Consider the following 11835-nt stretch of genomic DNA (forward strand, 5'->3'; position numbering starts at 1 on the left):
CAGTGATTTCCTCTGTGGCACGCTGCTTTGATCGCTTTGCGCAGCTCCTTCACCTTCAGCACTCCTCCTTAACGTACATTTGATCGTCTAGGTCCGACTCCAGGTGCTCCAGCCTGTCAGTTTGCCCACTCATAATTTCATCTGGGGTTTTCATAAACCTGGAATCAACAGGAAACCTTAGCAATGCTAATCATGATTGTCTGTATAAATGCAAATGGTTCAAATGATCTGTGGAAAAAAAAATGAAAAGGTTGACACCAGTGGATGCAACAATGAAGGCATTATTGCTAGACCTATTACACATTACACATCTGCTCCTAATTTGTGAGTTATCGGTGTTTCAGTGAACGAACCTGAACAGGAGTCGCTGTCCTGGCTCTTTTCTGATGATGTTCAGTTTGTAGTAGTGCCTCAGTGCCCGGGACATCTTCTCATATGTCATGTTGGTCCTGTTCTGATTTTAAAAATTGACATCACAAAGGATTAAAACCGATTCTATGCAATTAAATCACAAAGGGTCTACACTGATTCTGGACAATGACAACAAAAGGCTTGATTCTGATCATCCAAAAGGGCTAGCCAATTTTTAAACAAGGTATAGGTATAGGTATAGAGACAACATGAAAATATTGTGTCTACTTTAAACTCTGTGTAACTGTGTATAAACTCTGTGTAATTATGTATAATTTAACACGAATGACATTTGATATCCAACAATGTATGTGGTGATTAATAACTATTAAATAGTAAGACAACAGTAAGAACTGGCCTCTGAAAGAAACATCAGTTCAAAACGAGGAGATCCTTCATCTCCTGGCAGAGACTGTATTTCATGAGTTTGTTTCTATTGATGTTGGTTACAGCTAACATATCGTACAGTGCTGGCCCCTCCTCTCCCTACTAGGGAAGCTTGCAGCCACAGTTGAACTGAGGATATATCTGTGTTTATCTAAGAGGTTGCAGTGGATGGCAGACACCACAAACGGACAGGGACATGTAAATGATAGATTAAACATGATTGGTCTATTCAGATGAAGCCCAATTACGACGTACAAACTCGGGCCAATCTTGAAGCTCTTAAAAAAGAGGACAATTTTTTCAGAGAGCAACAAGATAGCAAAACAGCACTGACCACAGATGTATTTTCACATAGTTTTGTATCTATATCAATGGGAAAATATCACAAAAAACACTTATGACAGTATGACTCTTCTAACTAAAAAAAAGGAATTTATCTAAATATTTATTTAGATAAATTTATCTAAGGAAGTTATCTAAATAGGACTGCTATTGGTATCAGTACTTGTGACTAGATGTTATTCAGTAATCAGCATTACAGATGAAGCATTGTAAAACCCCTTTTAAATATGCAAGGGTAATGCTCTGCTGCATGCATGAAGGACCCATAAAGGGCCAGCTGACCCGAGCAGAAAGGGCCACTGCTGTCCCGGGTCAGGCTGCTGTCAGGCCTCTGTCCCGGGTCTGGTCTCTGTCCCGGGTCAGGCTGCTGTCAGGCCTCTGTCCCGGGTCTGGTCTCTGTCCCGGATCAGGCTGCTCACCTTGTGATTGCCCCAGAGCCGAGCCAGGCCGTTAGGATCCACGATGCGAAACACTTTGGTCTCCTTGTCCTCCCAGCGGATGTAGTTCTCATACCGGCTGTCAGAAAGAAGCTGATACACATAGTCCCACAGCAGCCTGCAATCTGAAGAGATTATTATTATTATATTGTAGAAAACCGTAAAAGGCAAGCAGACGCATGCAGCACAGGGCCTCACAAACATACACACACACACACACGTACTGTGTACAGATGGGAAATATTGTGTAATATGTAAACACTGGCGTGGTGATGCCAGGCTTACCGGCGATGCGGCCGATGGGCAGGGCCTGGTCCTCGGGGGGCGAGATGGGCACCATGATGTGGTGGTTGCGGTACAGCAGGTCCTCGCGGTGGCCGGCCAGGCACATGCCCGGGCCCTTGGGCTCGCGGCCGTTCTCTGGGGGCTGGCGCGAGTGCCTGAAGTCCACGGCGCCGCCGCGGGCGTTGAGGACAAGCGGGTGCATGATGGCACTGGGCATGAGCTGGATGACGCGGGGGGCCTCGGGGCAGGGGCTGCCTGGCCGGGGCGCCTCGTGGGGGGTGGCACAGCGCCCGTTCCCCCGCTCCGCCGGCGACACCGACAGCGGGTACTGCTCCTCGGGGTGGTGGTTGCTGTCGGGCAGCTGGGAGGCCGCCTGCGGGGGGTCCTCCCGGGGGGCGGGCTCCGGGGGTGAGCGGCGGGCCACGTGGTGGGGGGAGCGGGGGCGGTGCCGCAGCTCGATGGTGGGGGTGTGCAGGGGGAGGGGCTCTGTACCTCGAGGGGTTCGCCGTACCGGTTCTGTGGGGAGGGAAACACACAGGGGGCTTTTAGGGAGATATGAATCCTCACACTCTGAAACTTACGAAAGACTTTCACCCTGTGATCCTCCAACAGACAAGAATGACATACATGTACATTGTAGACCATTTACAGTACTTCTGGATAAGGACTTCTGTGTAATATAAAAGAACGATAGTGTCATGTGTACTGCTTTACAGGGAGCAGCATAGCATTGTAGTTGGCATTGTAGTCCAAGGTGGGGCATAGCTGGTGTACCTTTTAGGATTATATGTAACCTTTACAGGTTCATAACATGAGAACTCTTTCCTCTCTTTTCTGTTGGAAAAGTACAAGTCCCTGAAAGCATTTCTGTCTGTCAGCACAGATATTAAAAAGAAACCACCCACCATTCTTATCTCACACAGTGACAGCTCTCAGAGCAGCTGTGACTCTGACACTTTTTTATATGGCAATTCCAGCAGATGGCACTGTCCTTCTTAAAACACAAACCCAACAGCAACAAAGTTAGATGTGACGTAAAACAGGGGTGTTGCCCTCTGCTGGTTGGGACCATTACACCTTTTCAGTTACTCTTACACAAGTAAATGCAAACAAGGAGCTAAAGGTCACTGTGGTTATTTTTGTGAAACATCCCAGGGTCTAACTGTCAGTGCTGTATAGGTATGGGGTAAAGGGCCAAACTCCCAGTGCTGTATAGGTATGGGGTAAAGGCCTAACTCTCAGTGTTATATAAGTATGGGGTAAAGGGTCTAACTCTCAGTGCTGTATAGGTATGGGGTAAAGGCCTAACTCTCAGTGTTATATAAGTATGGGGTAAAGGGTCTAACTCTCAGTGCTGTATAGGTATGGGGTAAAGGCCTAACTCTCAGTGTTATACAAGTATGGGGTAAAGGGTCTAACTCTCACTGCTGTATAGGTATGGGGTAAATGGCCTAACTCTCAGTGCTGTATAGGTATGGGGTAAAGGGTCTAACTCTCAGTGCTGTATAGGTATGGGGTAAAAGGTCTAACTCTCAGTGCTGTATAGGTATGGGGTAAAAGGTCTAACTCTCAGTGCTGTATAGGTATGGGGTAAAAGGCCTAACTCTCACTGCTGTATAGGTATGGGGTAAAGGGCCTAACTCTTAGTGCTGTATAGGTATGGGGTAAAGGGTCTAACTCTCAGTGCTGTATAGGTATGGGGTAAAGGGCCTAACTCTTAGTGCTGTATAGGTATGGGATAAAGGGCCAAACTCCCAGTGCTGTATAGATATGGGGTAAAGGGGTAACTGTCAGTGCTGCATAGGTATGGGGTAAAGGGCCTAACTCTTAGTGCTGTATAGATATGGGATAAAGGGCCAAACTCCCAGTGCTGTATAGATATGGGGAAAAGGGGTAACTGTCAGTGCTGTATAGGTATGGGGTAAAGGGTCTAACTGTCAGTGCTGTATAGGTATGGGGTAAAGGTCACCCAGAACTTGATGGATGGCATACCTGCCATCTCAATCTGACAAAGCCAAAACTTTTTTGCTTTTTAAATAGCAACAACATACAAGGAATCCTTGACATCACTAATCGAAACATCTAATCATTTCCCCTTCATAACAAAACAAAAATAGCAGTCCTGAGTTGCGGTTTGCTCAGAAAGTTAAGTGCATTTCCTTGTGGAACAGGTTTTCCTCTCAGCATTCCAAAGGGGCGTCCCCCCCCCCACCCCCCCCCGTCGCCGCACCTGCTGAGTCACACCACGTCCCCCCCGCTCCTCCAAGGACAAGTCTAAAGTTCACAGCCACGCAGGAAACCAGGGACAGTGCCCTGCATCCGAACAGAAATAATACTAATGCTACTGCTCCACACTAACACTGCAACCGTGTTACTCACTGCAAGTCCTTCCACAGGTACACCCCCGTAGGTGTGTCATAACTACCAAAGGCCTGTTTATGCTGTACATTGCCAGTGAGTTTTCAGCCATTTGGGGAGATGGCTTACTAACCCGAGTGCCCTTGGGAGCTGCAATATTCAAAAATCTGATTTACTTCCTTGAAATCTTTCTCTGAACTGGCAGTAAAATCACATGTTCAGCCAGTACCACATTTCAGCATTCAGGACCTTCTGTTGTGAGGAACTGAGGGGGGAGGGGCTCCATTTCGAAGTGGCTCTTTGTTAAATCATTTTGACACATTAACCATTCATTCCTCTGGATATGCACTGAAGCAGTTCAGTGTAAAAAAGCTAAGAGCCCTGCTCAAAGGTGCAATTACAGAGGCCCAGCCAGACGACTGAACCCGAGACCTCTTGGTGAGAAGCCTCGCTCCTGTGCTGCCATCCTTTCCTCTACTTCAGCAGTAACACCGCTCTGCTGTATGAGTGTGTCTCTGAGGGAACAGACTCCTTAGTCTATTAGTGAAGGTTAATGTCAGATTTAAGCAGGAGGCTGGGAGAGACATGCAAAAGCAAAGGCTGTCAAGATGAGCCCAAGAAAAGCAGGATCTAAAACTCACGGCACCAAGATGTGAAAATATCCGAAAAACAGACGACGTCCTAAAAATGCGTGGCAAACACTTTTAAATGTTTAATATTAAACCACACGAATGAAGGTCGTTTGCGAGCGTGAAGGGTTTACTGCGTTCAACATGCTCCATAATGAGGACAGCACAGCAATCTGCTGCTTCCTGAACACCACACGCTGTTCCTCTCTGCTGAAGCGCATCAGGTTCAACACGTCACTCTGAAAATCTCACACAAAAGCAGTGCATAAACTGCTTATTTCAACATATAAGTTGAAAACACAGGAGTGTGGATTAAAAAAAATTCCTTGCATACATTTGCAATATCCTCATTCAGTCCCTCACTTTCAACACAGGCTCGGCCCCTCGACCCGGGTTCGACAAGGACAGCCAGTTTGTTCTGCAGGGGATAAGGGTTGGTAGGCCGGCCTGCTTCCTCATCTCACTGCTCTCAGGCACCCTGCAATTCACCAGGCGCCTGCAGGCTGCTCAGATGCCTTCAGCAGAGTGATGCCTATCCTACAATGAGAGCCCACTCTACTGAGGTTCACGGTGCGGTTTCTAGTATGATAAACAGCCCAGGACTGTATTCATTAAGGCTAAAGATTCAAAGATTTAAGCACAGTTCCTTCATCAATGAAATGGTGTTATTATTTTGGTAACCTTTTTATACTGAACTCTAAATCACAGTAGGCACACAGATTAATTAAAGAGAAACCACAAATCAGTGCCCCTACTAATGAGTTCATAACCTGCGGAGGCAAATATAAAAAGAAACAACAGTGTTTATAGAACACCATTTCACTGAAGAAGGCAGTAATATCCGCAGTCTGTAGAATCCGCAGTTTCACATTTATGAATAAGTGCAGAGTGGGAATATTGTCTGAACTGCAGTCACTCAGTCTGGGGTCATGCCTTTACACTGTCACCGTCAGGAAAGAGGCTGCTGAGGTGAGGAGTTTCAGTTTAACCTGCGGAAACAGTGAGGAAGTAGGACCTCCGCATTTCAGAAAGGAGCTCTACTGCAGACGCCTGACAGGCCAGTGGGGGTAACACGTTTGACGAGACTCTGCTGTCTGACAGCAATGCTGATGACGTTATGGGTCAGCTGTTGTCCAGCCAGGTTTGATGAACACTGTAACCACTGAAGAGAAACTGCAACCTAGTGAAGTAAAAACACCTGCAACAGAACACAGGTGGAACCCTGTGTGAGTATCGGCATGTGGGAAATCCTCATACTCCCAAGCTAACTGCTCGACATCTGGAATCCCCCTTTGACCCTCAGGAAAGGTCAGCATCACTGAAAACTCCCATAGACAGGAACAATGGTAATCAGTCATCACAGCAAAGGAAGGCCACCACAGGAGCTGAAAGGGAACACACCAGTGACCGTTCTGACTCACCTTCAAGTTTGAGCTGCTGTATGGCCCCCTCTGGTGGCGAGTGGAAGGAGTTCCCTGGGAAGAAGATGGAGGGGTAGAAGGCGTGGGGTTTCCTCTGCTTCAGTATGTGCTGTAGCAGCTCATACAGGACGTCCCCTGCAGGGAGGAGGGCCGACGGTCAGCTTCCACACGGGTACAACTTTACACCCACTGTCAGCCTCTACACATCACAGCCCTCACATCTCCCATTCATAATACTCATCAGCTTCGACACATGTCAAAAACCTCCAATCATCAGCTTCGACACACATTAAAACCCTCCTACCATCAGCCTCGTCACAGGTGTTACAACACTCCATTCAACAGCTTCCACATTCCCATCGCAACACTCATTTCATTCAATTCCATTTCCTCACCACAGCCCTGCCCTGATTGGCTTCCACAGCTCCAACGCTAACCTGCTCCGCCCAGCCTGACCTCACTGCGCCTCCGCTGCAGGAGGGTCTCTCAGGCCCAAACATGTCAGAGCTGCAGAAGCACAGTGCAAGCCACACCCGAGTCTGCCTATACCAGCCTGGGCCTCTCACCCGCTTTCAGAGTAAACACATCCTCAACCAATGAAGGAGAATTCACAGCCTCTAGTCTAAACACTGCACTGATTTCTCTGTTATAATGTTATTAAATTATACATTACATGCGGTTATAGGAGGACCAAGCTGTGACACCAGCCTCAGCAAAGGTCACCTGATATTAAAGGGCCTTTGGCCACATGGCAAGTCATCTCCTACAGTGAAGACTTTATGCAACTGCACCATGAAAATGAACATTCCAGACAATGTCACAGGAGTTTTGACAAAATCACCAAGTCACCCCATGCGCTAAACTCCATTCCACAGTGTTTTTACTGCTCCAGCACAGAACACAGCTTTCCACGGAGAGGAGTCCAGTCTGGCTGAATTCAGGCCCATATTCAATGATCATCTCATCGTCACCCAAACCTAACTAGTAACACAATGTTTCAGCCAGCACACACACACACACACACACTGAGAGAGACAGACAGCAGTGTTAATCACAGTTGGTCTAAAGGTCAAAGCCTCACCCTGAGCCCTGTACAGACCTCACGCTCTCACGTTCCCCACTGTTGGGAACAGTGAGCAATGCAGCACTTTGAAATAATGACCACTGAGGCGAGAAGAGTGTAATGACTCCTAAATCCACGGAGTGATATTAATACTTTTGGGTTCGTTTTACCCAAGGCTGTTTCACCTACTGACTGGTCAGCTTTCCCTGTGCAGGCATTTTAAACATCAGAGAGCGTGACCCCCATGAATCTTTAATCCTTCCAGTCAAAGCCAAGGAAACGATTCCAGGCAGGGAAGTGAAGACAGTCCACTCCCCCTTTCACTTCTCACTTTCCAGCGCATCGTCTGCCACGGCCCATGCGTCCTGCTCGACTGCAGGGAAATTCCTCAGGTTAGCAAGCGAATGATGTGGTCTCTTTGCGCTTGCCAGCACTTCCTGACCGGCTGACTGTTCACAGACCATTTTAACTTCCTCCATCAGACATCAAAGAAACATCCCCCGGAGTATCTGTCTGTTTCACCTTCATTTCCCCTTTAACTCCACTCCACTCTGCGGGGGTCACTGCCTGCTCATCATTACATACATACACAGACGTACAACAAAAACACAGTACAAACTGTATTTAACCAGTGTCTTCACACACTACAGGGACCCCTGAAACACATCAGGTAAAAGGGCAACAGAGCCATGTTTGGTCATGACATTAAGAACCAAGCACGCCTACTCTACAAGCTCCAAGCACACCTACTCTACAAGCTCCAAGCACACGTACTCTACAGGGTCAGAATGTGCTCATATTGAAGCCTGCTTTCCCATCTATCTATCCCATTTTACAGGGCAGTGAGGGTGGTTCCATGACAGAGTAAAAAACCCAGGAAAAGTATTTGCTCAGATAGTGCGTGTCAGCCTCAGCCTGCATTTGAAATGCCCAAATAAACAGTTTCCCTTGATGCATTTTCGAATGCTTATTCACCTTTCCCAACAAAATAAGCAAAATGTCAAGCTCCAATCAGATGTACGTGTTATTTGCTTGCCATAAAACAATATAATTTTCTGAGAACGTGCCCATAAATTCGAGTGCAGCTGTTCTTGGGGGCAGGGCTCTGAGCGCGGCTGCCCTCGGGGGCGGGGCTCCGAGCGCGGCTGCCCTCGGGGGCGGGGCTCTGAGCGCAGCTGCCCTCGGGGGCGGGGCTCACTCACCGGAGTGCGGTGAGCGGTAGCGGAAGTCCTCCTTCGTCAGCAGCAGCAGGGCTTTGCCGTTCATCTCGAAGGTGCTGCCGGCGATGGGGTGCAGGGAGAACTCGCGCTCCGCCCACTTCAGCCACTGACACACGTCGTCTCTACTCCAGAACACCGGCTGCAGACCTGGGGGCGGAGACACAGAGAAAGAACCAACGGGAAGTTCAGTATGCACAGTCACTGGCTGCCAGTGTTGCTGTAGCCTCACTGACTCTTCATGTTCTGAGGACCCCCATCTCCTGAGGTTACTGAATGTGTTGTGTATTCCTACTGGCTGAGGCTAAATCCACACTAATACTTAAATGAACTACAGTGAATAGTTTGGTCTGCATTTTGAGTATATACAACATGTCTGTGCTGCGGTTGATACTATCAAAGGCAGCTGGTTTGACTGAAAGTAACGCATGGTGTGAAACTGTCTGTAAATATGTGTCACTCTGTAGAGGCGGCTGAACGGCACAAGGAGGAATCCCGTTTGGACCATGTGACCCTTCCAGAAAGGACAAACTGGCTCCTGTGTGCCACCTGCTGCCTACAGACAACTCCACCCCGTTACTGACACACTTCCATTAGGAGGTCCAGGTTTAATGGGGGACCCTGGAGTTGCTTCCTTGGTCCTGTTTGATCATTGGTCCCCGGTGCTCTGTAATATCAGTGATTCAACAGGATATTCAGGGGTAGAAGTGTGGAGCACACTTTTCTCAGCATGGGTGTGGAATATTCTCCCTGAAGTGAAACATGAATCATAAGAACACACACAGGAGGAAAAGGGAAGCTGGAGGAAAGCGAACTTCCCTTTGGCTTGTGGCTTCTGTGCAGTGGTGCCAGGAATCACCTACCAGCTTCTGCATTTCCTCTAAAAATACCACCCCGTCACCCACAGCTGGTGTGATGATGTCAAGTCACCTCGACTTTGAGCTTAAAGTAGGTGAGTGCCACTGGCGCTGAAAGGGTTAACGCTGTCAAAAGGTTCTGGAAGGGTTTAGCAACAGGGGAGAAGCAGTGTGGCATAGCGGTAAGCAGCAGGGCTCGTAACCGAAAGGTTGCTGGTTTGATTCCCCACTGGGGCACTGCTGCTGTACCCTTGGACAAGGTACTTAACCCATGATTGCCTCAGTAAGGATCCAGATGTGTAAATTGATAGCATGTAAAAATTGTAACCTATGTAAGTCACTCTGGGTAAGAGCATCTGTTAAATGACAATAATACAGTGTAATGTAACAGGAGATAAGACCTGTTGTTATTGTGCTGATATCCTGCATGGCTTCAACAAGCTGCTGCTCATCACAAACAGCAGGAATACGCATGAATCTGCTTTCAGAGCCGCGTCTGCCTGTGTCAGGAATCTGCTTTCAGAGCCGCGTCTGCCTGTGTCAGGAATCTGCTTTCAGAGCCGCGTCTCCCTGTGTCAGGAATCTGCTTTCAGAGCCGCGTCTGCCTGTGTCAGACGCATGAATCTGCTTTCAGAGCCGCGTCTCCCTGTGTCAGACGCATGAATCTGCTTTCAGAGCCGCGTCTCCCTGTGTCAGACGCAGGAATCTGCTTTCAGAGCCGCGCCTCCCTGTGTCAGACGCATGAATCTGCTTTCAGAGCCGCGTCTCCCTGTGTCAGACGCATGAATCTGCTTTCAGAGCCGCGTCTCCCTGTGTCAGACGCATGAATCTGCTTTCAGAGCCGCGTCTCCCTGTGTCAGACGCAGGAATCTGCTTTCAGAGCCGCGTCTCCCTGTGTCAGACGCAGGAATCTGCTTTCAGAGCCGCGTCTCCCTGTGTCAGACGCAGGAATCTGCTTTCAGAGCCGCGTCTCCCTGTGTCAGACACAAGAAGCCGTCACCGAGAGCCGCAGCCCTGCTGCCACCTCCCTCTCCCTGTTTAGTCTGAGCAGCGTGAGCGCCAATCTGCCACGGGCCAACACCAGTGGGTAGAACCCTGGCTGCGTCTGAACCCTTCCTGTGAAGCAGCACTCCTTCCTGTCTCTGACACTCAGAGGAAAGCCAGTCGAGCCGGCTGAGAGCAGGTGACTCTCTCTGAGAGGAGGTGACTGGCTCAAAGCCCTGACAGGGCACAGCCATTGTACCCTTCAAGCTACTTACAGACACCCAAACCGACTGAGTAGAAACCCAGCCTCACAACTGACACAAAATAAAGGGGCTGTTAAACCCACAGCTAATGCCACTGTCATGACTGAATGTGACACAGGGGGCAAGTTCTGCCAGTCTGATACAGTGTGTTTCTGACCTCCTGTCCCTTCGGTGTGTGACATTCCTCCTCTCAAACGCATCACAGCGGCTTCACACTTCACCTGCAGCTCCCTGCAACAGCTCAGCCTTCCTCTGATCCTGCCTGACCCTTCACAGCATGCACAGGTCCTGCTGTCCCCCCACATTTAAAGCATTTACGCCTTTATTAATAATCATATTTCTCAAAGTCCTCAAACAGAACATACTCTATTACACCTGGTTCCCGCCCTCTTCCTGCAAGTCACTGAGAAACAGGTCACTCTCATTCAGCCTGTTAACCCTATGTTATCAATCTGCTAAAACAGTAAAATAAATTACACACTGTCTGACGCCAAGTACAAAGATGACACTGCAAATCTTAACTTAGCATTCAGAGCTTAGAATGTGTTTATGCATTTAAGCGATCAAAAACAACAAATGTCATCAGCCTGAGGGAAAGACCAGAGTATTCTAAGGTTTGAATGAGGTTTAGCCTGAGGCAGGTGAAAAACCACACACATACTCACACACATACACACACAGTACACACAGTACACACAGTACACACACACACACACACACACACACACACACACACATATATTCAAATATTTGCAGACGCACACCTGCACATGCATTGTGGCATTGTGCCTTCGGTGCAGTTTACAGTAAACAGCGTGTTGCAGTCATGAGGCGGCGTGTGTGCTCCTCACAGCATTCCTGCACCCCCTCCCCCTCGGGACCCGGCTGTGACCATCTGTGAGGGCCCAGCGCAGCTGCTGAGCGGAGGAGGAAGGAGCACAAAAACTTCCCACAACGCACTCTGCGCGGCAGGAAGTACCCCCTCCCCCCATCCACACTGCTTCCAGCAAAGGAAACTTCCTGTGGCTGGACTGCAACGAGCCTGGGACTTTATCAACAGCCTCCAGCACACACACACACACACACACACACACACACACACACACACACTGAAGGAGGAACAGAGGGAGTTTGGGGGGGAGGGGTGGTGGAGAGAGAGAGGAAGGGAGACAGGAAGAGAG

The 11835-nt window shown here is 48.8% G+C and overlaps 1 protein-coding gene across 4 annotated transcripts in view; it reads right to left on the minus strand.

Moving 5' to 3' along the window:
- Positions 1 to 22: 22 nt before the first annotated feature.
- Positions 23 to 11835, minus strand: part of etv6 (ETS variant transcription factor 6) — a 24721-nt gene continuing 12908 nt past the window's right edge. For all 4 annotated transcript variants that reach the window (XM_036520217.1, XM_036520216.1, XM_036520219.1 and 1 more), the window contains exons 3-8: positions 8536 to 8700; positions 6271 to 6405; positions 1863 to 2378; positions 1560 to 1702; positions 354 to 454; positions 23 to 158 (exon numbers count right to left, since the gene is read on the minus strand). In XM_036520217.1, coding sequence (XP_036376110.1) covers positions 56 to 158; positions 354 to 454; positions 1560 to 1702; positions 1863 to 2378; positions 6271 to 6405; positions 8536 to 8700 — 1163 coding nt within the window. In that variant the 3' untranslated portion in view covers positions 23 to 55. The remainder of the gene's footprint in view (positions 159 to 353; positions 455 to 1559; positions 1703 to 1862; positions 2379 to 6270; positions 6406 to 8535; positions 8701 to 11835) is intronic.

This window comes from Megalops cyprinoides, chromosome 25 (assembly GCF_013368585.1).
Source record: "Megalops cyprinoides isolate fMegCyp1 chromosome 25, fMegCyp1.pri, whole genome shotgun sequence".
NCBI lineage: Eukaryota > Metazoa > Chordata > Actinopteri > Elopiformes > Megalopidae > Megalops > Megalops cyprinoides.